Source organism: Lipophrys pholis (genome assembly GCF_963383615.2).
Source record: "Lipophrys pholis genome assembly, chromosome: 15".
Lineage (NCBI taxonomy): Eukaryota > Metazoa > Chordata > Actinopteri > Blenniiformes > Blenniidae > Lipophrys > Lipophrys pholis.
Genome location: NC_137642.1, coordinates 16,379,513 through 16,401,568, shown reverse-complemented (window position 1 = coordinate 16,401,568; position 22,056 = coordinate 16,379,513). Strand labels below are relative to the sequence as shown.

Genomic DNA, 22,056 nt, shown 5'->3' with positions numbered 1-22,056 from the left:
ACCCGCAGCTCACTAACAACTAAATTATCTTGCTGATATGTCTGACTCACTATTTCTCTGTATCACAGTCTGACTGTAAAAGCCTGATAATGACCTTCAACCAGGTGACCTGGGAAACTAATTGGAGCGACGGTTGCTCAAGATCACAGCCGAGAAACTTTGATTTGTGAGTTCAATGTCAGTGCTTACAAAAACTAGAGACCAGATTGAGAGTTTTTCTGTTCCTTTATTGTTTTTTCCAATCATGATCATCTCATTTAAACAAAAGCTGCCACGAGCAAAGATAGTTGAAATTGAACTAATGATACAAATAAAACATTGGAAAACATATTATTCTTATGTGTCTACCAAGGCATTTGAAGCATTTGAAGTGAGAGTGCATTGCATTTGTTGGTTGGATGAAGTTTTTTATTGAATCATTTTGTTATTTGAACTTCCTCTTCCTGATGAAATCAGAAAACTTTCTTTGCAGGCGTCTTCTTCAGATCTAGTTGATCGCCAGGCACAGCCACTGTAAAAAGAAACTGAATTATAGTCTACAACTGAGAATCCTAATCTGGATAGCAAGCAAATCTGTTTCCTACACACCTGTTGCAAATCCAGCTCAATCTTCCCTGAGTCACCTGTGTCCAGGACCTTAAACATCCCTGATGAGAGTGAAACAGAGAGACAAAGACAAAATGAGAAGTGCAAGCTTCCCCTTATTGATCTCCGATGAAAACTACACTGAAACATGATGAAGAGATATTTTGAAGTTTGCTGGAACTTACTGAAGAGCATTTCCAGTTTGATGAGACAGGCTACAAAGCTGTCAAAGTCAATGGCATACCGAGCATCGGCATAACGACTGATGATGGCCTGCAACACGGTGGTGTTGACCTGGAAACCTGTTAGAGGAAAACAATTGCTCTTATCAGCCTCTTTTTTTTTTTTTTTTAAAGCACTTGTTGGGTGCTTTCTTAGATGTGGGATTGTTATGACCATCCATCCACTCGTTTTCTACGTCACTTTATCCAAATAAATGTCATGGGGAAAAATTGTTTTTAAAAAAGCGTCTGGCAGCAGGGAGGTACCAGAAGGGTTATGTTACACTCCCTCGCCCATCCTTGTTTTGCTTTGTTTTTGTGGTGAAGAATCTCTGAATGCATTGTGTGCAGGATGGGAGTCATGGAACTGGCTTATCTAGTCTGCTAGTAACTGCCTTACACATCAGGCACATGAACAACAAAGAAACGCAACACACACGCCTAGAAACACATGTGCAAACATACATGTATGGGGCAGGTGCGCACACGCACACACACACACACACACACACACACACACACACACACACACACACACACACACACACACACACACACACACACACACACACACACACACACACACACACACACACACACACACGATGTCATGAGCAAAGTCTGTGATGTTCTTCCTTTGCATATCTGATAATGTGAGGTTATGATGAACACAAACGTATTTAAAAAAAAAAAAAAAAAAGTTTAACTGCGTGTCTGACACCATTTTCAGCCACTTCATTATTAATGTTTCATTAATAAATAAAGACATTTCCAGGATTTCTGTTTCTTGGTTACCTGCTTCACTGGCAGCTCCTCTCATCTCATGGGTGCTCATCGTGCCGGAGTTGTCAGAATCATGGCGCTTGAAGATTTTCTGTCGAACCATCACACACATGCGTGTTGCGTTAACAGAGAGACTCATGTATCAATGTGAGACTGGCATCGATTCAACACCGCATGAATCTCTTCTTACCAGGTACTTCTGAATCTTGTTCCACAGCAAATGAAATTCCATCAGTCCCAACTTGGCACTGTCATCTTTCTGAAGATTGCTAAGGTTTGTAACACAAAAGCTACCCACAGGAATTGTTACTACAGGGAACTATCAAAAACAAAAGACCGTTTGGTTCTATTTGAAACAGGATACATCCAGTAGGCTGACAATAAGACGACCTGTTTCGAGGCTGAATCCATCCGTCTTCAGGTCAGCACCTATAAGAAAATGATACCACAGCAACCCAAACTCTTATGTCAATGTATCAGTTAATGTGTAAATATGTTGAGCTTCTGGTGAACTTACGGTGAGAGACGATGTTGTTCAAAATTTTAACCAGTTCAAAGACGGATACCTCCATATCCTGTGTGGGATGTGGTTAATATTACCCAAATTGTGATTGTTAATCTTGTTTTTCGTCAATATTCTAAGAGATGCCATGTTTCTCAACATACATCACCAGCAATCTGCTTGAAGATTTCCTTGAAATAAGCATCCACATCACTCTCAGACACCTCCGGCTGTGAGAAAAGGAGAGACACTAGGTAATGGTCAAGCTGAAAAAAAGCTTTTGTTGAAATTAACATTGGAAGTGTCACTTTCGTTTAAACTCAGTCCCTAGGTAGAAATTATTTATTACTTATTTTAAGAAGGGTCAAATTAATTTACAATCAATATTTTACTGGAAGTTCTTACCTCCTCTATGTTAGCATCAATGTCCTCTTCCAAAGGACTAAAAAAAAATAAAAAAGAACAGAGACAATTTGAAAGTGTCTTTGAACTGTACCCACTAGATGGCTCTAAAACCTCTGCTGCAAAAAGCTGAAACTGCATGTTTACTGAAATGACCTGGTTGCAGCCTTTTTCTCTGAGAACACCCTGAGGATGAAAGAGGCGTTCTTGTGAGGGTGGAAGGTGGAGGGCACGATGACATATTCTCCCGGGGGAAGCTTGAAGCGGTCGCACACTTCACGGGTGTCGATGAAAGTGTGGCTCATGGCCACACTTTTCTGCCTCAGCAGGACATCTGGACCCAGGTGAACATTGCTGCGGCCTTTGTACTGAAGTTTAGCAACAGGACAGTCTGTGTTTAAAGCACAGTCCTCAGACACACAATGACATCTTTGAATATTACACCGTGATCATTTGTTTTGCAAAACAAATGTAGATATAAATCGGGATCGTCTGGTGTTGAGAACTAACTCATTGTGGGCATAGCTACTTGTGATTTCGAAAGTAGCAGATTACGTTATATAAATAGTACTTAAGAATGAGTAAAATAACATACTTAAAACATGATGTCATAAAACTAAGATACTACTCGGTTACAGTGAAGTAAGGATTTGTAATTCATCACGTCATCAACCAGATTTTAATTTCAAAGACGGATTGAAAAATGTAAACACAAACCTCATCTGGGACCTGTTAAACAAAAAAATTTGGGGGAATTAGAAATCAATCTTTTTTTCAGTCAATAATATATGACAAGTCATACAAATCTAAAACACCTCATAAATGGCAAAGCCGATGGCCTCAAGGTTTCGGGACAGTCTTTTCTGCTGTCGTGCCCCCTTCTGCATCAGCCCCACCAGGAAGGTGCATCCATCCTCTCCGTCCACAGGATCATCGTCCACAACTTCCAGACGCACCACAAACTGAGGGTTTGATGAGAATGTGGCTGAAATACACAAGAGAACATTTTATCGAGAGGAAGGCAGCCGGATTCTTGCTGAGACTTGAAGGGCCGGAGGTCTCTTCCTGACCTGGGTTATTGCGGCAGCCGCCTGCAGTGGAGCCGACCCTCCACATCCCCTCAAACTGATAGTGGTTCCAGTGATGCACATCGTCACTCGTCAACACGTCCGGGGTCAAGTTACAGATCTCCAGCGTGGAGAAGTGTCTGATGAAGTCCGAATATGACATCCTGTGGAGAAGAACACATTTTTTTTTCATTCTTCACACCTCCAACAACTTAGAATCTCCAGTTTGCCTTAAAACAATGTTTGTGGACAAACAACTGCAATTGTGACTATGCAGCATCCACACACAGCATCTATAATAAATAACCACTTTTCCATGAAAATTAAATTGTGTTTTTTCAAAAAGACAAACGAATGTAGGTTTACCAGAACTCTCCGTCATCAGCAACATGATTCAACTTTAGTGTGTCTTCTTCGCTGATGCATTTCCATTCGATGGATCTAGATGTGAAAAGCAGTGAGGTAAAGTTGGAAATACCGGCAATACATCTTCAAAAATAATTCTTTATGGATGCAAAACATTTTTATTTACCCATCACTCCACTGTCCAGTCCATTCCACCTGACCCCATGGGTTCCTGATGCGGACCAACTGAACCTGCTGGCCTTGAAAATCAACCTGAAAGGGAAAGATATAGCTTGTGATCAAATCTGCATACAGTATGGTTGAGTTTCATCTGCTTCCTTCAGACTGACACAGTAGATTACGTGATCTGCATGTTTGATTTTGAATGCGTTTTTACACTGGATGTCTTTCTTCAGCATTAAGAGGTAAAGGACCTTACTCAGGGACACAGTGTTGATCCATCAAAAGTTGTATTCGAACCAGCCAACTTCCGATGACATCCAATATGAAGAAAAACATGAATATCTTGTTGACCGCTCAGATGAATGATTTACCTCTTGTGCGCCAGTCACTGAATATGCATGTCCTTTTACAAGCTTTTGGGCTGTAACTGCTTCCCTCTCATAGGCACTGGTGATCTGAAAGCACCAAGACTAACATTTAAGCCAGATGCATTGCTTCAGGGTCATTATCGGTGGGTGTGTTTGCAAATTTTCTTGCAAATCAGTATGAAAATAAGACTTACATCAATAGAGCAACCAAGCAGTGAACCCAGGCTCAGGGCCCTCCGGATGAGTTGAAAGAGGTTTGAAGGTGCCTTTTGTAAAGTGTATATCTCTGCGATGCCGCCTGTGAAATCCTCAAAACCCTCAATGGTGTTCCCTCCAGAAAGAGCCTCATAGGATCCGTGCAACCTGTTACACGTGGAGGGATGTGAAAGGATTAATTGGCTGTTTTCCACATCTATCCTAGATAGATTTGAGTCTCTCCACATTACTTGGCATAGGCCTTCTCCAGCAGTGCGCTCCAGAACTCTGAGCCTTCCTCTGAGTGAACAAACAGCAGCTTTCCATCTCTGGTGGGTAAACGGTCATCAATCACCACATCCACCCACTCACCAAACTGCCAGAACTGAAAAGAAAATCAATAAGCTCAGTTTCTAATGCTGTCCTGCTCAGACACGATATGCAGAGCTTTGGTAATAATAAACTTGTAACTAGCTGCTCTTACGAAGTCTGAGTGGATTTATTCCCGTACAGTTGGAAAGCTGCCAAGCTGCCAAGCTGCTGTCCTCCTGGTTGGCATATCTCTTTCCTCATCCATGTGTATTTAGTGTTGCTAATTCTGTATAAATGCGCCACACATGCTGGAGCTCAAGGAGATCATATCAGAAGCTGAGATGTGATCAGATGAAGTTTAACACACTCATGTATGGAGTTGATATAAAGAATAAGACAGATTTTTTAATTTTTTTTTGCCTTGGTGTGTTTTTAATAGCTATGATACGAAAGAATTGACCTTAGACTCATTTCTCCTACTATATAATATTATGTTAGGATTATTCTCACACAATATGCGTTTGAGTATCACTACGAGCTATATATATCACCTTACAACTGTGTGAGCAGCCCCAAAGCACTTTACAACGTTCATCACATTCATCCATTCACACACCAATGGAGGCTGCGGCCATGCAAGGCACTGTCACTCCAATGGGAGCTGTTTGGAATTCAGTATCTTGCCAAAGGACACTTCAGCAAGTGGACAGGTGGAGATGGGAACCTGCAACCTTCTGATTGGGAGACGACTGCTTTACCAATCGAGCCATGCTGCCCAACAATGTGGGAGGAACTCCTTAATAATCCTGAATAAACAAATTTCTGACAGCATCATGAGAGATGACTGACTGTGAGTAAAGTTTTCATTAACATGTATTCACAATACCAGAGCTTCCTGCTCTGTGAAGGAGTTAATCAGTCACCCGACGGGCCCACACTGTTCAAACAGCTCATCTGTTGTCTCACGGCCGGAGACAACTAAAAGTAACCTAAGAGTTACAGTCTCAAGTTACTTTTGCAGTAACTTGATATAGCTTGTCATCTTCACACTAACTTTAATCAATCACATGTTGCTGGCAATACCCAACTACAAAGAGTCAAAATAAAGGTATCCAACTTTTTGTGTCATCGACTGCACAACATCAAATGCTTCTGAAAAAGTCCCTTGACCTGACCTGAAAGTGAAATATTCCAGCGTAGCTTGTCGTGAAACTCTGGTCAGGGGGCACCACACGGGCCAGGATCCGTTGATCTAGAGTCAGAGAGGCTATGGCAGCCAGAAGCCAGCAGTCACCTGTACAAAAAATGTCACTCGATGAGGTACATTGACATATGTACACACATTTCAATGAAAGTAAGTAGTTTCTACTTATGTGTCGAAACAGAAACGGTGAAACTAAAATGGACTCCTGCAGTTTAAGAAAAGGAAACACGGAGTGTGAAATGTATTCAAAGTATAAAGGCAAACATGGACAAACAAGCAAAGCGTAAAGAACAAATGTATTTAAATGTGGGGAGTAAATATCAAAACTCAAAAAATTTGCAGTAAAGTACTTTGGAGAATGTAATGAAGTATTCTGCTGCTTCCCACCATAAATGCACAGTGATTGGGAAACATGTGACATACACCACAGTGCAGCAGGATGTGCCAACAAACCTAATCTTTGATGTTTATCATATCTTTTAAATGGAAATCCCTCTATTATCTTGCACCCACCCTCTTTCCCAACACTTACCAAGAGCTCCTTGACATATGTCCGTCCTCGTCGCTCCATCATCGATGAACTTTGGGTTGGAACACAGCTCCTGTACCAAATTCAACATGTTGAAGACTTTGAGATCATTTGTTATCTGTAATCCACATGCTTGGACTAAAATACAGTGTGTTGAATGAAATGAATCAGATTTGCTTTAATTTTTCCGTGAATTCTCACTGTTGGCCTTTTCCAAATGATCCCCCTGGTGTTTGATGAGTACGGTCCCAGCTCGTTGAAGCCCAGGGACTTGCACTCTGCTGGAAAGTGACGGTCCTCAAACAGGCGTTCGCTCTGCAGACACTGCTGCCTCAGAGTCTCGTAGTCCTGAGTGGAGAACTTCACTGCATGCTGTTTGGTCCCGATGCCTTGTTCCTTCTCCTTCTGGTGGGCCAGTCGACCTGCTGTGGATGTCATCCTCACCTGTCAGTGGAGCAGAAGTTATTAGACTTGGCGACTGGACTGGATTTCCCTCCGTGTGAGCAGTGTGTGAACCGATCTCCCACCAGGTGAGCACAATCCAGGCTTATCTTTGTCTCAGTGCTCTTTATAGCTGCTCTCAGTGGTGGGACAGGAAGATGGGATCGGATAGCCGAAGGGGAGGATCCTTCACTGGACAGGTGAGACAAACAGAGCAGACGGACGCAAACCCATAAGCAAATCTACGGTACACTGACAGGCCTGTGACCACAACTGGAAAACAAACAGTGGCACACCTAAATCCAACGGGAACCACCACTCGAATTGCAAAACTTTTAATGTATGTGTTGTTGAAGTGAACAAAGTTTTGAGTTTGTCTCTCCTCCTTTTAAATATATTTTTTTGATATTTATTTGTAACATTTATCCAACAACAAAAAAAAACGCTTACAAGTACCACAAAGTAAATTAGCTGTAAATAGATTGATAAACTTCAATAAATTTAAAATATGTTTTTAAATTCCACAGTTACAAAGAAGGATTACATGAAGTAATTTATGCTGCATATTGAGAAAAGAAGGCTTCGCCATATGTAATGACGCAATCCTTAAATTGAGTGTGACACTGCAATGCTATGGCAGGATACGTTCACCCAGCCAGTGTGTGTTTGTGTGATCGTATATTTCTATATTTTACATATTTGATTAAGAAAACACCTTGAGAATTGCACTGAATAGATTCCACAGTTGTGAAAATTTATGTTACAGGAACTTGTATGAAGATCTCTTCGTAAATGAAGATTTGTTGACCATTTGGTTACCTCGTCGTCATTTATTCCTTTTTCTTTGAGATAATATGATGATCATCACATAACGCATTCAAAGTTTATGCTTTAAATTTCATGTATTTATGTCATTTCATTCAATTCACCAAATATTTTGAGCTATAAAGGTTCAAATATGTGGGGTTGTTTTGGCAGTTGTATTATTTTTAAATGACATGTTATTTTTATTGTTAGAACTGACTTAATAACAAAATTTGAAATAAAAAGTGACATAGTCAGTCTATTATCTCATAACACAGCCATTAAGTTAAAATTCTACTATCTCCAGAGTTTAGTGAGTGTCCTTCAAAGGGTTAACTTACATCTAAAAGACATTGGGCACCTAAACCAAACCACCAAGCACAGTTTTTTCCAACAATAACCCAAAGAGGACTTGCTTATCTTCACATTCAGCGACAAGAGCTGGAAGTTTCTACGGAAGTTGAAAAAAGGACACGCCACAAACCAAAAGCAATCTGCAGAGAAATAATTTGGTTTAAAGATAGAGTATCCCAACTGCCATTGATTTTAAGAATTGCCTTCCGTCTGAGACATGTTATCAAGTATTTTCCACACTCAACACTTCTGCTATCCAGGCTGCTGCAAAACATGCTCATCCAAAAAAATCTTTTTTTCTGATGTTTTCCAAAAACATAATAACCAGTCAGTACAAGATAGAATTATAAGTAACTTTTGAATTCAATCATATAGTCGAAGAGTACTATCTGCCTGTATTAGTTACTTCTTTATGAAAGGTTATAAAGTGATGTCAGTATTGAAAGAATCAATTATGGAGTTACATTACAAGTGATCAATAATAAATGCTCCATTCTCTTTACCAAACAAGTTAAAACATCAGTGCTGCATTGTCCAGATAAACTCTTTTTTAATCAGAACAAAGACAACTTTCTCAAAGTGCTTACTTTTAGCTTTAGTTTGAGGAAATTAAGCCATGTAAAAAATATAAAAAATTCTCAAAACTTTAATTCAAGTTTTTGACCACTTGGGGGCAGTAACACAATCGAGCACTGTTTTATTGCACCCATCAGGGATAGGTTAACCGCATCAGACTGACTTTCTGTGTCACTGTGTTCACCAGGTAGTTTCTACTCTACCTCTGTCTGATCTGCTTTTGAGTTATTCCTTTTTGCCTTGGTTGATGTGCTTTTGTACGCCTGACTTCTGGCCTGTTGTAAACAGGCATGGTGTAATGTTGACATAATAAATACATTGTCAATACAATCCATTGCGGCGGGGCTCCAGCAGACTGAATAAAAATGTTTGGCATGTAGAGCATGAATACACAGTATTTAGAGACATAATCTATTGCAGTTTAAGCTGTTTTTATGTGTAGAACAGATTTTTAGATGCATTTTATAAATGGATAGTTGGGGCGGAGAGTCACTCGGAGAGGAGGATCCGGTCCAAACGGAAGTCCATTCTGAGCAATGATTCTCACCCCCTGCATGATGTCCTGGTCAGCAGCAGGAGATCCTTCAGCAACAGACTAATACCACCAAAGTGCGCAACAAAGCGTCACAGGAGATTCTTCATTTATGTGGCATTAAGACTCCTTGTAAATAGTGTTTTCTGTGTTCTCCTGTTAATCTCACTCTGCTTACACCAGTCACCACTGATTAATTATGCTGGCATTCCCTCTTAACACAGGTTAAGTCAAATCTTATTAACTGTATATGTAGTACAGGTGTCCTTCTCTAAGCACAATATATGGGTATAGTCCAGTAGTGAGTGCTATAGTTCCAGCAGGTCGATGAAAATGGCCTTGTTTTATTCTTTCAAAAGAGAGGAAAACTCCATTTTCAGGGTAAAAAAATATTATATCCTGATATAAAGTAACCAATGTCTGGAAAGCACAAGGGTTGTACATTCCAATTATGTGTTTGGTTTGTTGTTACTTTGAAAACCCTTTCTTTATATGAGAAGACAGGTCAAAATTCAGACTGCACCCAGTTGCATGAGAGCCATAATATGGCATAAATCATGGTAGCTTGTTTCCATGGCGCCCAAAATATATTTTCACATAAAAGTACTTATTTTTATTTTAATTCATCAAAAGGAACATATCCGCAAAGTTTCTTTGAAATCTGAGAGATGTCACTTTCCATGGTTTTTAGGCCCTTATGGCTTGACCTTTTGTTCCCCTTCGCTGTTGTCTTTAGCGCCTCCAGCGGCGGCGCGTAGCACTGCAGGCGCACAATGGCCCCTCCTCTCGAGGGGCTGGTCCTTCCTGCGGTGTGTATGTGTGTGTGTGTGTGTGCGCGCGTGTGTGTGTGTGTGTGTGCACGCCGTGAAAGAGGGCTGGACTTGGCTCTGCACCCCTACTAAAACCTCTCCAGACCCCCGTTACAGACTCAACACAATCAGACGATTCTCACCGAAGAAGCTGCGAGTTTCCCTCAGAGCGCCGGTGAGTAGCCGCAGCCGCTCGCTTCACTTTGATTCCCACAGATTAACGGGACCTGACCGGCTTCTTTTTTTTTTTTTTTTTAAATTGTGGTGCAGGCCACAGAGTGCGGCTCTTTGATTTAATACACTTACTGTAGATGTAATAACACACACATGATCGTGTGGCGTGTCCCAGGAGAAATGAGTCGGTGCGCTCAGACAGCCTGGGACTGATTGGACAGTATTGTTGTCCAACACTGAGCGCGCAGGCCGGTGCGCTCAAACACAGGCCTACTTGTACTTTTGAACAGGTGCAGTAAACTGTGAGCCGCGACACCCTTCCTGCTACTTTTGAGAGTAACAGGAGTAACAGGCCTGTGAATTCACAAAGCGGTCCATAGGGTGTGTGTGTGTGTGTGTCTTTAGGTGCTGACCCCTGTGCAGTACTTAAAACAAGAGGGGATGTTGGGGCTTTTTAGGGGCATTATCAAGGTGGAGGACTTCACCATCACAGTACTGCACAGATCAGCTTTTCTCTGTGGGTGCAAAATAGATCCATCCTTTTTGGTGAGTAGCCAGCAGTGTGTGTGTGTGTGTGTGTGTGTGTGTGTGTGTGTGTGTGTGTGTGTGTGTGTGTGTGTGTGTGTGTGTGTGTGTGTGTGTGTGTGTGTGTGTGTGTGTGTGTGTGTGCAGAGGGACATTCCTGCAGACATTACTGGCATGTGGGGCCTCATGGTGAAGGGGGGTACTGTCACTGTAAACAATGCCTGGAGAGGTGTTTCAATCAAAAGCATAGCCTGTTTTGCACACCAACACTCACACGCAGCAAAATCTCCCTCACGGACCTCACGACTGCAGCTTCACCCGTCCTCGCTCCGTCTCGCTTGGAGCTCCTGCCCATGTTCACTGAGTTCATCTCATTAGTATTCATTTTGAGTGGATCAGAGTAGAAAAGATCAGCTTTGTCCTGTTTTTCCGGCACATAATTGGTTTTATTGTTGTGAACCTTTATGTGAGGAGAAGGAAAGATTCATGTGGAGACATAAACATCAATCAGAGACTCCATTAGTTTCCACAGCTGAGAAGTCCGATTACACACAATCACTCTTTTCACCAAACAAACCGCCGAATGACTTTTCTCTCTCTCTCTTTTTTTTGTCTCACTCTCTCCCAGCCTTCCCATACACACAAGGTATCATGTTTCTAACCTCTTGTGTTTTCCCCTCTTTTGTTGTATATTAGGGTGGCTGTCCTCACGTTTCTCCATAATCCATTTTTTGGTTTGTTTTCCATGCTTTTCATATGACATTATTCTGTCGTAACGTTTCAGTTCACGTCACTTTTTCATAGTGGTGAATTTACGTTTACATCTAAGCCACAACTCACTCTGCCTTGAGTAAAAAAACAAAAAAAACAAAGTGTATTATCACTTTGTTCAGGGTCTATGTAAGTGTCCAGCAGTATGTTGGACTAAAGTTATACTGATGCCAGTCTGATCACTGTGGCCCACACTGTTTCCCCACCAAAAAATGAAAAAGTAGTTTTTTTTTAATCACTGTTAATTACCCAGTAATTATAGTTTATTCCCAACTTTAAATTTCTGAAAGCTATACCCTCATGCACAACAATAAAAGTTTACAGTAGAACTATCTGTTTATTTATTGCTCATTTAGCCTTATTTGGGCCAAAAAGTAATTAAATTCACACACAACTAAAACTAGGAATTCTTGAATCAAACATTTTCAATACATTGATTTGAGTTGCTGATCAGACGGCTTCGGCTTTGAGCTCCTTGCTGCCTAACGCCACACAGTGCTGAATTGCATTTGATTTTTTTTTTGCTAAACAAACTGTGACTACTGATTTCCATGCTGTGACTGTTAGACTTGGGTGTGCTGCTGATTAGTTTGCTGCTATTTATAGATGGCCCTGTGCACACCCACGCACCGACTCCATATTTTTATCTCACGCCAGTATGTATCCAGTTGGTGGCGGGATCTCTGCGAGCATATATGCCAACAGGCTCCGGTCAGAAGGGATGGGCTCCAAGGACCACGCTGTGCTCTTCGCCAACCAGGACTACGAGGCCCTGAAGCAGGAATGTCTGGAGTCAGGCGCCCTGTTTGAAGACCCCTGCTTCCCCGCTGAGCCTCCATCCCTCGGCTTCAAGGAGCTCGCCCCATATTCCTCTAAAACTAGAGACGTGGAGTGGACGAGGCCCACGGTGAGAGTCGCATAAGTAGAACATCCAGGGTGTGCATTTACAACGACACGATTTGTTCACGGATCACACAGGCAGATTTAAAATAGAATCAAACTGATTATTTATTTATTTCAATGCTTCTCTCGTGCTGTTGCCTCACTTGGCATGTGGGGCCGTTGCCGGTGATGACTGGAGCTCCCATAAACAAACATATCAGTGACACCGTGTCATTTCACGTCTGCAAAACCCAGACAGAATAGGACAAGTAGCGACAGGACCCTGCCCGACCACCGCAGCTGTCAGGCGCACGCTGCATTCTCTGACCGCTCCCACGCTGTGACATTTGTTTACCGTGCCCCAATAAAGAAAAAACACACACACACACACACACACACACACATAACAGTAAGCAGGAGATTGTTCGATGCCCTGATTAGTTTGGGGGATAATTGAAATTTCTCCGTAGGAACTGACAGAAGACCCTCAGTTCATCGTGGGTGGTGCGACACGGACGGACATCTGTCAGGGAGCACTGGGTGAGTCGTCTGTATCCCATCAGCTCGGGGAACGCGGCAGGGAGATGATCGGTACGGGGATTCCTGACGACTGCTTCTCCTCTCTTGCAGGCGACTGCTGGCTCCTCGCTGCCATCGCCTCCCTCACCCTGAATGAGAGGCTTCTCCATCGGGTCGTTCCCCACGGCCAGTCCTTCCAAGACGACTACGCTGGAATATTCCACTTTCAGGTTTTTTACAATCAGCTTCCGCTTTATTCCCCCCCCCCCGCATCCATCTTCTGTACCACGTAATCTAATCCAAGATGAGCCATCGCAGGGCAAGCAGACAACCCGGCCACATACACTCATTTATACCTATGAGCAATTCTGACAGTCACCAGTGACCCATCAAAGACATGCACACATGAAGAAAAACAGAATATGCACAGGTAGAGCATACAGACTCCACGTGCCCCGTCGCCCTTTGACCTCTGTGCTGTGTGACCCTTTTTCTCCTACAAGCAGTCCGTGTGTATGAAGTGCTTAATGATTGCTTTGTGTTGCAGTTCTGGCAATTTGGCGAATGGGTAGATATCGTGATTGATGACAGGCTGCCTGTCAAAGATGGTGAGCTGATGTTTGTCCATTCAGCCGAGGGCAATGAATTCTGGAGTGCGCTCTTGGAAAAAGCTTACGCCAAGTGGGTATTGAGAGTGCTCGCATGCCTGTTACATTATTGAACATTTAGTGCGGCGTCGTACTCTCACGGACTCCGGTCGGATCTAAAGTGTGCTCTTCATGTGCCGTCAGGCTGAATGGCTCCTACGAGGCTTTGTCCGGGGGGAGCACCACTGAGGGCTTTGAGGACTTTACGGGGGGTGTGTCTGAGATGTACGAGCTGCGCAAAGCTCCTCGAGACCTTTACAAGATCATCGGGAAAGCTCTGGATAGAGGCTCCCTGCTGGGCTGCTCCATCGATGTAAGTGCCGGCCGCACTGGCCCACAGCCGAGACAGACGGATCGATGTTGCGCAACCGTCAGACTGGCAGTTGTATTTAAAGCGCCTCTCTTTATTTCTGTGCTATTGAGTTCCCACTTATATCCAATCCAATTTTTAATTGATTGATTTTTTTTTTCAAACAATAATGCAGATCACCAGCGCCTTCGATATGGAGGCTGTTACATTCAAGAAGCTTGTGAAAGGCCACGCCTACTCTTTGACTGGACTGAAGGAGGTGTGTGTATGTGTGTCTGTGTGTGTGTGTGTGTCTTGATTGTCTTCAGCCGTCATTATAGTTTTAATTTCATCATCACTGCGGTGTTCTGCAGGTTGATTTCCAAGGCGGCATGGAGCGTCTGATCCGGATACGAAACCCTTGGGGCCAGGTGGAGTGGACAGGAGCTTGGAGTGATAAGTAAGTATTTGTAAAGGTAAACTTAGCTGTTTACGTCTGTTGTTTTTTGTTTTTTTTATTTGCTCAAACTTTTTCTTCTTAGTATTTCTCATTTTCAGGGTTTACTTCTGTTGTTTTGTTTTTTCTGTCTTGCCTAGTTCCCCAGAATGGGATGAGATTGACCCTTCTCAACGAGAGGATTTGCATCTTACCATGGAAGACGGGGAGTTTTGGTACGTTTTCCTAAGCAGCCAAAAGTTTCTGGGCACAAACTTCAAACTTCCTTATAGCAGGAAGATGATATTTTAACAACAGCATCATATCTGACTTGGCGGAAAGAAATATAATTCGAAATTACAAAAGTTTCATTCTCGCCGGACAGGATGTCCTTCAGTGATTTCACGAGGCAGTTTTCTCGACTGGAGATCTGTAACCTGACTCCGGATGTTCTGAGCGAGGACAGCCTCAGCCACTGGAACACCACGAAGTTCTACGGGACCTGGAGGAGAGGCAGCACGGCCGGAGGCTGCAGGAATCACCCCAGTGAGTCTCGGCGAACGCACACTCCTGATATCGCGGCGCCATGCACCGCTGCTGTGTCGTGAGGCTGTGAAACAAACTAAACGTGTCGCCTCGTCTAGACACGTTCTGGATCAATCCTCAGTACAAGATCACTCTGCTGGAGGAGGACGACGACCCTGAGGACGACGAGGTGGCGTGCAGTTTTCTGGTGGCTCTCATGCAGAAGGATCGGCGCCGATATCGCCGCCAGGGTCAGGACATGCACACCATCGGCTTTGCTCTGTACGAGGTGGGAACACGGGATTTTGCAGGATGTGAGTTTTGAAACTCTACCTAAGCTCATGTATAAACTTTAGCTCCCTCTTTTTTTTTTTTTTTTGCAGATTCCAGATGAGGTAAGATATATTATCCACGTCACTATACTGTAGACTTGTCTTCTTCAGCAGATTTACTATGAGTTATGTGCATTTTAAAATATCTTTTTTTTTCAACAGATGCTTCATTTTGAATTGAGTCACTTCTTTAAACAAAAACAATTGATCAGAAAGTTTGTTTTCCCATAATATATATATGTGTAATATCTGTGTAAACACAAATGATTTCAGCCGAGGACGTAACATTTCCTTGTTTCCTGCTGCTGCATTCAGTTCAGAGGCTGCCAGAATGTCCATTTGAAGAAAAATTTCTTTTTGAGCCACTCGTCGTGCGCCCGATCGGAGACCTTCATCAACCTGCGGGAGGTGAGCACGCGGCTGCGTCTGCCCCCCGGGGAGTACCTCATCGTCCCCTCCACCTTTGAGCCAGGGCAAGACGCCGACTTTGTCCTGAGAGTCTTCACTGAGAAGCGGTCTGAGACCGAGTATGTGTCTTTGGCACATGGTTTCATGTGTTCTTGGCTGCAATAATTACTTTTATATTCAAACTGTATATGTGTATACATTGTATGTGGGAAAAGAAATCTAATAATATACCTTTGCTGTCCTGTAGAGAACTGGATGACGAGATCTCTGCTGATTTTGAAGATGAGGTACGGATGAGTAACAGCTGACCAACCTTCTAAATGTTTCATAAAATATCAGATTTCTGATTTTCATTCATTTCTGCTTTACTACAGGATGAGATAACTGAAGATGCCATTGATGACTCCTTTAAGTCAATGTTTGCCCAGCTTGCCGGAGAGGTAGGTTTCTTCTTGAAAATTGTCAATGCCGTTGCTCTTATTTGACCTAATAAGATGTCTCTTCTTCTCCTCTTTGTTTTTCCAGGACATGGAGATCTCTATTCATGAGCTCAGGACCATTTTAAACAGAGTTGTTGCTCGGCGTGAGTTTTGTTTATTTAAATTGTCTTCCATGGATCTCTCATTACAGTATTATATCCCACTGGGGAGTGTAATCTGTCCATTTCCCAGCCTGCGGCCTCACAGGCCTGTGTGTCGCTGGGTGTTTAGTCAGCCGGATGCTCTCAGACCAGTGTCTTTTGGGTTTCAGACAAAGATCTGAAGACTGACGGCTTCAGTGTGGAATCATGCAGGACCATGGTCAACTTGATGGATGTATCCTCATCAGTTATCAGACATGATTGAATCCAAACCCTTTGTGCACTCATTGTTCACTGGATGATAATGATTGCTTGAGAGTTTGGTTTCACGCCTTAATGCAGTATCTAACAGAAGGACGGCAGCGCCCGTTTAGGGCTGGTGGAGTTTCAGCTCCTCTGGAACAGAATCCGGAAGTGGCTGGTAGGAAACCACAACCCCATGCAGGGAATATTACACATGCAGGACCTCTTTCTACTTGTGTTCACATTTCTGTTTCCAACGTCTCAGGTCATTTTCAGACAGTTCGACCTCGACAAATCGGGTGCCATGAGCTCGTACGAGATGCGACTTGCTGTGGAAGCAGCAGGTAATGAATGTCTGACGTTTTGCCTTTAGTTCTTCCACTTGCAATGAGACTTTTTTTTTTGCCTGACTTCCTCACGTCACTGTGCAGGCTTTAAACTGAACAACAGACTGAACCAGATTCTGGTGGCTCGCTATTCTGATAATGAGATGATCGACTTTGACAACTTCATCTGCTGCCTGGTCAAGCTCGAGGCCATGTTTAGTGAGTGACACTGTGACCCACACCTTTGGGATTACACACCTCCTCATTACATGTCGTTACTGATAGTGGATACCTTGTTTTAACAGGATCCTTCAAGCAAATCGACCAAGAGGCTTCAGGCACAGCCGAGATGAATCTCACCGAGGTGAGTCCCGCTGTAAGACAATCTGATTGGTTTTGCGTCGTCTCTTTTCTGCTTGTCTCACTTCGTTTATCTCCCCGTTAGTGGCTTTACTTGACAATGTGTGGTTGAAGAGGAGCCGTGTTGCATCGGACGTCATCAAACCTGGAGCTGCGAAGACCCCTCAGCCTGAGGAACCCGTTGATCCTCCAATACAATCCCACCTCGGACTACAATGAAAGTAGCAACACAGCTGTAGTAACAGATTACCAAAGTCCAGCCATATTTCACAAACTATGCAAACGTTCAGTATAAATCTGCCATTGTGCCACATTAGTCTGTCGTCTCTGTAGAAAGCATGGGCCTATGCATGACAAAAAAATGGTTTGCTGGAATGCGCATAACAAGCTGGTTTTGAATATATCCTGTAGGTTTCAGTCACTTTGAGGAGTCCGTGTGACAACTGATTCATTTACTGTAATTTCACTTTTTTTTTTTAATCCTCACTTAAAGCAAGATTCAGTAACTTCAGTACTTTAAAAGTGAAGTCTTATTTTATTCTTAACTCACTCATGTTTTCTTCATTATCAATGATTTTTGCTTTTAGTACTGAAAACAGCGTTATACGTCTGTGGACTTGTAGTTTCAATTGTGCACCTGAAGGTGGCAGTAAACACTTTTTTTTTTTTTTTTTAATACAAACTGAAGTTTAACTTGTAGATTATTTTATTGATGTTCTTCAGTAGTTGAAGTGACACAGCTGACTTGTTTGATATATTTTGCACTTGGACTTTAGGTTGAAGCTGCTCGTGAAGTTGCCTCACAATAATAAACAGTTCACTAAAGTGACAATTGATCCTGAATGCCTTATACATGAAACCATAATGAGCTGTAAAAAAAAAAAAAGTGCCAGTCATGTGTTTTGCGTCGTGAATGTATATCGTGCCTTCAATAAATGTTCGACCCAAGCCTAATGCTCGCTGTTTCCCCCCCCCCATTTTGTCTGGAACATAAACTTGACCCACATTGGGTTGCTCCTGCAAACCTCTGTTGAAGGTTATATTTATTGTAAGCATCAAGAGGCCTCGGCAAAATGCCACAGATATTGACACTTAAAGAACACAGGAATTAGATCTTTTCAACTTTATTGAAGACTACGTTGTCAAGCTTGTGTTTTTACTTCCCAGCACAATAGAAAGAACAGTCGGGAGCAGGAACCAATTAAACGAATGTATTTGCAATTGCCAGGAGTTTGGAATAATCTCCATCCATTTTCCGTAGATGTGTTGGTATGGGGACCTTAATCCTCGTTCCTGTAGGGTTACCATTGTCCTCGATCAGAATGACATTGTTCGAGTCAAACCGTGCCGTCATTCGTTCTCCGGGCATTTTGTGTCCCACGATGAGCGCTTTCTTCTTCTGTCCTTTGATGGCGAGCAACACTTTGTCACCGACTTTGCCCACGCCGTTCTTGGTGTAGACATGGATCACTCTTGGGGGACGGTGATGGGGCGTATTTCCAAGTGCACTGTTGTCCACTACACGCACTCTTGTCATTTTTTGGATGGCTGCTGCAACAGCAGACACGCTGACAAGACAAAAATAAATGACGAGACATCTGAGACTTGTTTGTAGTGATTATTTAGCCGCTGTTACTCTGGACTGACGACCTTCAAACACAAAGTACTCCATGTCATGATGGTGTCACAAAAGTAGTTTTTATATATTCATTCACAATGATGAGACTTGAAAACAAAACCCTCTTTTGTAACTTCAATTTCTGGAAGTCAATGTTTTTTTCCAGGGTACACAATGGACAGGTGACCAGTCAACCACATCACACATACTTAATGTTTCTGTAAGCAAGTACTACTTTTGGGGCGTTTCACCTTCACGAGTATCCAGGAAATACAATCTAATTTACTACTTGTAAAAGCAGAGGTCACAACTGAGTGTGACCACAATTTGAATATCCAAACACTTTGATTGTTTGTTTCAAGAACTTCTTTAACAGAGAAAAATAAAAAAAACCCTATTTCTTATCTACTCGTAAATATTTAATTGAAGTAAATGGCTACTACTGATAACGCAAAACATTAGTTAGACATCTATCCATCTTCTCTCTCTCTCTCCATACAATTCAGTGTCGTGAGATGCTGAAGCTGATCCAGCAACAATAGATGAAGGCAGTGTAGCTACAGCCTGGACACGGCTGTCAGTCAGTCACAGGACGAACAGAGTGAGTGACAACCACACACAAGACACATTCACAACAAGAGACAGAAATTAACATTTTAATAGTAAAATTCACTTCAAGGTCTGTTTGTGTAACAACCCCGTGAGTTTTTCCACATCACAGAAGGTCGATTCAGTTTTGGTCTGCAGAAATGTACATCTATAGGTCACAGAGAGCTCCAAGTTCCCTCTAGGTGTGAATGTGAGTGGTTATCCGTCTCTATGCGTTTGTGATGGACTGGCGACTTGTCCAGGGTGTATCCTGGCCTCGCCCATAGTGAGCTGGGGCCGGCTCCAGTGCCTGAAAGGCTGACCAGGATAAAAGAGGACTGTTTACAGTTGGCATGTTCTCCCAATGTGCGCTTGTGTGGGATTTTTCGAGTAATGCAGTTTCTCCCCACACCTAAATAAAACAACAACATGCATTTGGGGGGAATCAGTGATTGTATGCGTGAATGCGAGTAACATGTCTGTGTTTGCACTGTGATGGACATGGAACTTGTCCAGGGTGTACCCGACCTTCACCCAAAATCAACTGGAATCAGGTGGACACATTAAGCTTCAGCACCATCTGAACACGGACACTTTTCTGAGTTGGAATGAGACTATAAAAAGTGCCAGTTACACTCAAACTACGCACATCAGTACTGACATACTGTGAAGGAGGCATCTGAAGCCGAAGCAAAACCCAGGTACACGTTTATATAACTGCATAAAACAGATTTACATTATTTGAAATCAAGTCTGCAAAACCTGTCTCACCTGAAAGTCCTGTGATGAAGTGTGGACGGTGTCTGAAGGAGCACGCCAGTGAGGGTTGTTGAAAGCCGGTGAAAAGCCATGATCACTGTGAAAGAAACACATGATTAAGCGCTGTTAGCAGCTCGGAGGCTAAAGGCGTCGCTTTACTTCATAAATAAACATTCAATGAACAAATGACCGCCAACTATGGAGTGAAACACACAATATCTTCATATTATGACAAAATGCATAACCGGGTATGTTAAAAATACGTCAAAGTATAAAGTAGCTAAAATGTTACCCTTCTCCCGTGTCCCATGCCAATGTCACGTGCTTCGTCATCAGCGCGCGACGACTAGCTCCCTTTCGAAACGTGCTGAACACTTGACGTTTTATAACACATCGTTTTGTTATCTTAATGACTGAGAATTAGAGCTTGTGGTTTGGTCTGATTTTAACTGTGGAATTGTCCTCGTATGAACTGATATACACAAAGAATCGACAAAGCAATGAAGCAGCCCCAGTTAGCTTGTTTGTTACTTTGTTTTGCGTCATCGAAATGCGCCGTGTCAAACATAGAAATACAAACATAGAATTTTAGATTTCTCTCGTTGTGTCGGTCTCTCTCTCTTGTTGTGTTGTATATACCAACAAAATTCCTTTCGGTATTTGCTATTGTATATTATAGTTTTAAATTATATAATTCTTTCAAAGGTTATATTGAGTACAAGGACGAATCCCATCAATAAACATTAAGTTCACAAGAATCCATCCCAGACTTTCTTCCACTGGAGCACATCTGATTCTCCTGACACACTAGTCTTGTGTTATCACATGAGAAAAGGCCTGCTAATGATTGTAGGTGATTGTAGGGAGGTCAGGGAGTATCTGTCTCTTTGCGTTTGAACTGCAATGAACTGGAGACCTGTCCTGGATGTGCGATGACTTTTGCCTAATGTCATCCAGGATTAACTTTGCCTCTCTGTTAAATAAAGTGTTGTAAAGAAGTTGGTGTATTTATGGATATCTGTTAACATTTCCCACTATTCATCTATAGTTGCAGATAAACTGACAAACTTATTTGCTGTTAATAAAACATTATAAATTGTTTCTGAAATATATAAAATGTGTAACAAGTGCTGATGGTTGAAATAAACCTGGACGTATACATGTCTTTCTAAAGTTTAATAATACAAAATCAAACTGGATTTTAAAATAATAGCATCTGCTTGCAAAATATGAGCTCATTGTCAACACTTTAGTCATGATATACATCAACTTGAAGGAGGTTAATAATTGGTGCATATTATTCATGTTTGAGTTAAGTGAAATTCTTCAAACGGGTCGTAGAATTGAAGCATGAAGTTACAGTACGTCAACATGATTCAGACCTTAAAACATTTTTATTTGCTCAGGCCCTCCATTAAACAGTAGATTTTCCTTGTTGTATTACCTTTGGATTAATAAAGATTTTATTTTTATTTTATTTATTTATTTACATTCGTATACTTCTTAATTACCTTGTTTTAATATATTTCATTTAGTAAAGCATTGCAGATGATCTCTCTCTCAGTGTCTCATAGATGCTATATAATTCCCTTGCCATAAAGTTAAGTTTTTTTTTTCATTGATGTCTTTATGTCAAACAAGTAAAAAGAAAATAGAAAACATTTAAATATATAAGACAAATGTGGAAGAGACCACAGAATATTTTAGTAAGTGCAAGTCTGAGTTTACATGATTGAAAAGAAACAGGAAAAAGTATAAACTTTATTTATTCCTACCCCTCAAGTTTTTGCATCGTTTTCAATAACTGAATTGATGAATGAAACAAAACATTTTTCTTTAGCAATGCAGTAAATGAATTATGC

The 22,056-nt window shown here is 42.0% G+C and overlaps 3 protein-coding genes across 3 annotated transcripts; 1 reads left to right on the top strand and 2 right to left on the bottom strand.

The window, feature by feature from the left end:
- Window positions 1–208: 208 nt before the first annotated feature.
- Window positions 209–7,134, bottom strand: LOC308120641 (calpain-2 catalytic subunit-like; the record flags this gene model as incomplete). Its single annotated transcript, XM_080481368.1, has 21 exons — window positions 209–511; window positions 589–647; window positions 771–887; window positions 1,602–1,680; window positions 1,780–1,848; window positions 1,954–2,018; window positions 2,107–2,164; window positions 2,256–2,321; window positions 2,497–2,533; window positions 2,650–2,861; window positions 3,211–3,222; window positions 3,309–3,478; window positions 3,564–3,724; window positions 3,927–4,001; window positions 4,093–4,178; window positions 4,460–4,543; window positions 4,651–4,819; window positions 4,903–5,036; window positions 6,139–6,257; window positions 6,700–6,769; window positions 6,898–7,134. The coding sequence occupies 21 exons, from the start codon at window positions 7,132–7,134 to the stop codon at window positions 488–490; spliced, it is 2,103 nt and encodes a 700-aa protein (XP_080337494.1). The 3' UTR covers window positions 209–487.
- Window positions 7,135–12,340: 5,206 nt separating this feature from the next.
- On the top strand, window positions 12,341–18,347 carry LOC308120769 (calpain-1 catalytic subunit-like; the record flags this gene model as incomplete). The annotated part of the gene is made up of 21 exons (XM_080481576.1): window positions 12,341–12,589; window positions 13,035–13,104; window positions 13,195–13,313; window positions 13,631–13,764; window positions 13,875–14,043; window positions 14,216–14,299; window positions 14,394–14,479; window positions 14,617–14,691; window positions 14,841–15,001; window positions 15,100–15,269; window positions 15,364–15,375; window positions 15,628–15,839; window positions 15,968–16,007; window positions 16,095–16,160; window positions 16,246–16,303; window positions 16,471–16,535; window positions 16,653–16,721; window positions 16,809–16,887; window positions 16,975–17,088; window positions 17,175–17,233; window positions 17,315–18,347. 21 exons carry the CDS (start codon window positions 12,341–12,343, stop codon window positions 17,339–17,341), a joined length of 2,118 nt encoding a protein of 705 aa, XP_080337702.1. The 3' UTR covers window positions 17,342–18,347.
- Window positions 18,348–18,430: 83 nt separating this feature from the next.
- mrpl14 (mitochondrial ribosomal protein L14) lies at window positions 18,431–20,751 on the bottom strand (the record flags this gene model as incomplete). The annotated part of the gene is made up of 3 exons (XM_080481575.1): window positions 20,487–20,751; window positions 20,207–20,291; window positions 18,431–18,797 (listed from the first exon to the last, which is right to left on the bottom strand). The coding sequence occupies exons 2-3, from the start codon at window positions 20,284–20,286 to the stop codon at window positions 18,431–18,433; spliced, it is 447 nt and encodes a 148-aa protein (XP_080337701.1). The 5' UTR covers window positions 20,287–20,291; window positions 20,487–20,751.
- Window positions 20,752–22,056: the final 1,305 nt, after the last annotated feature.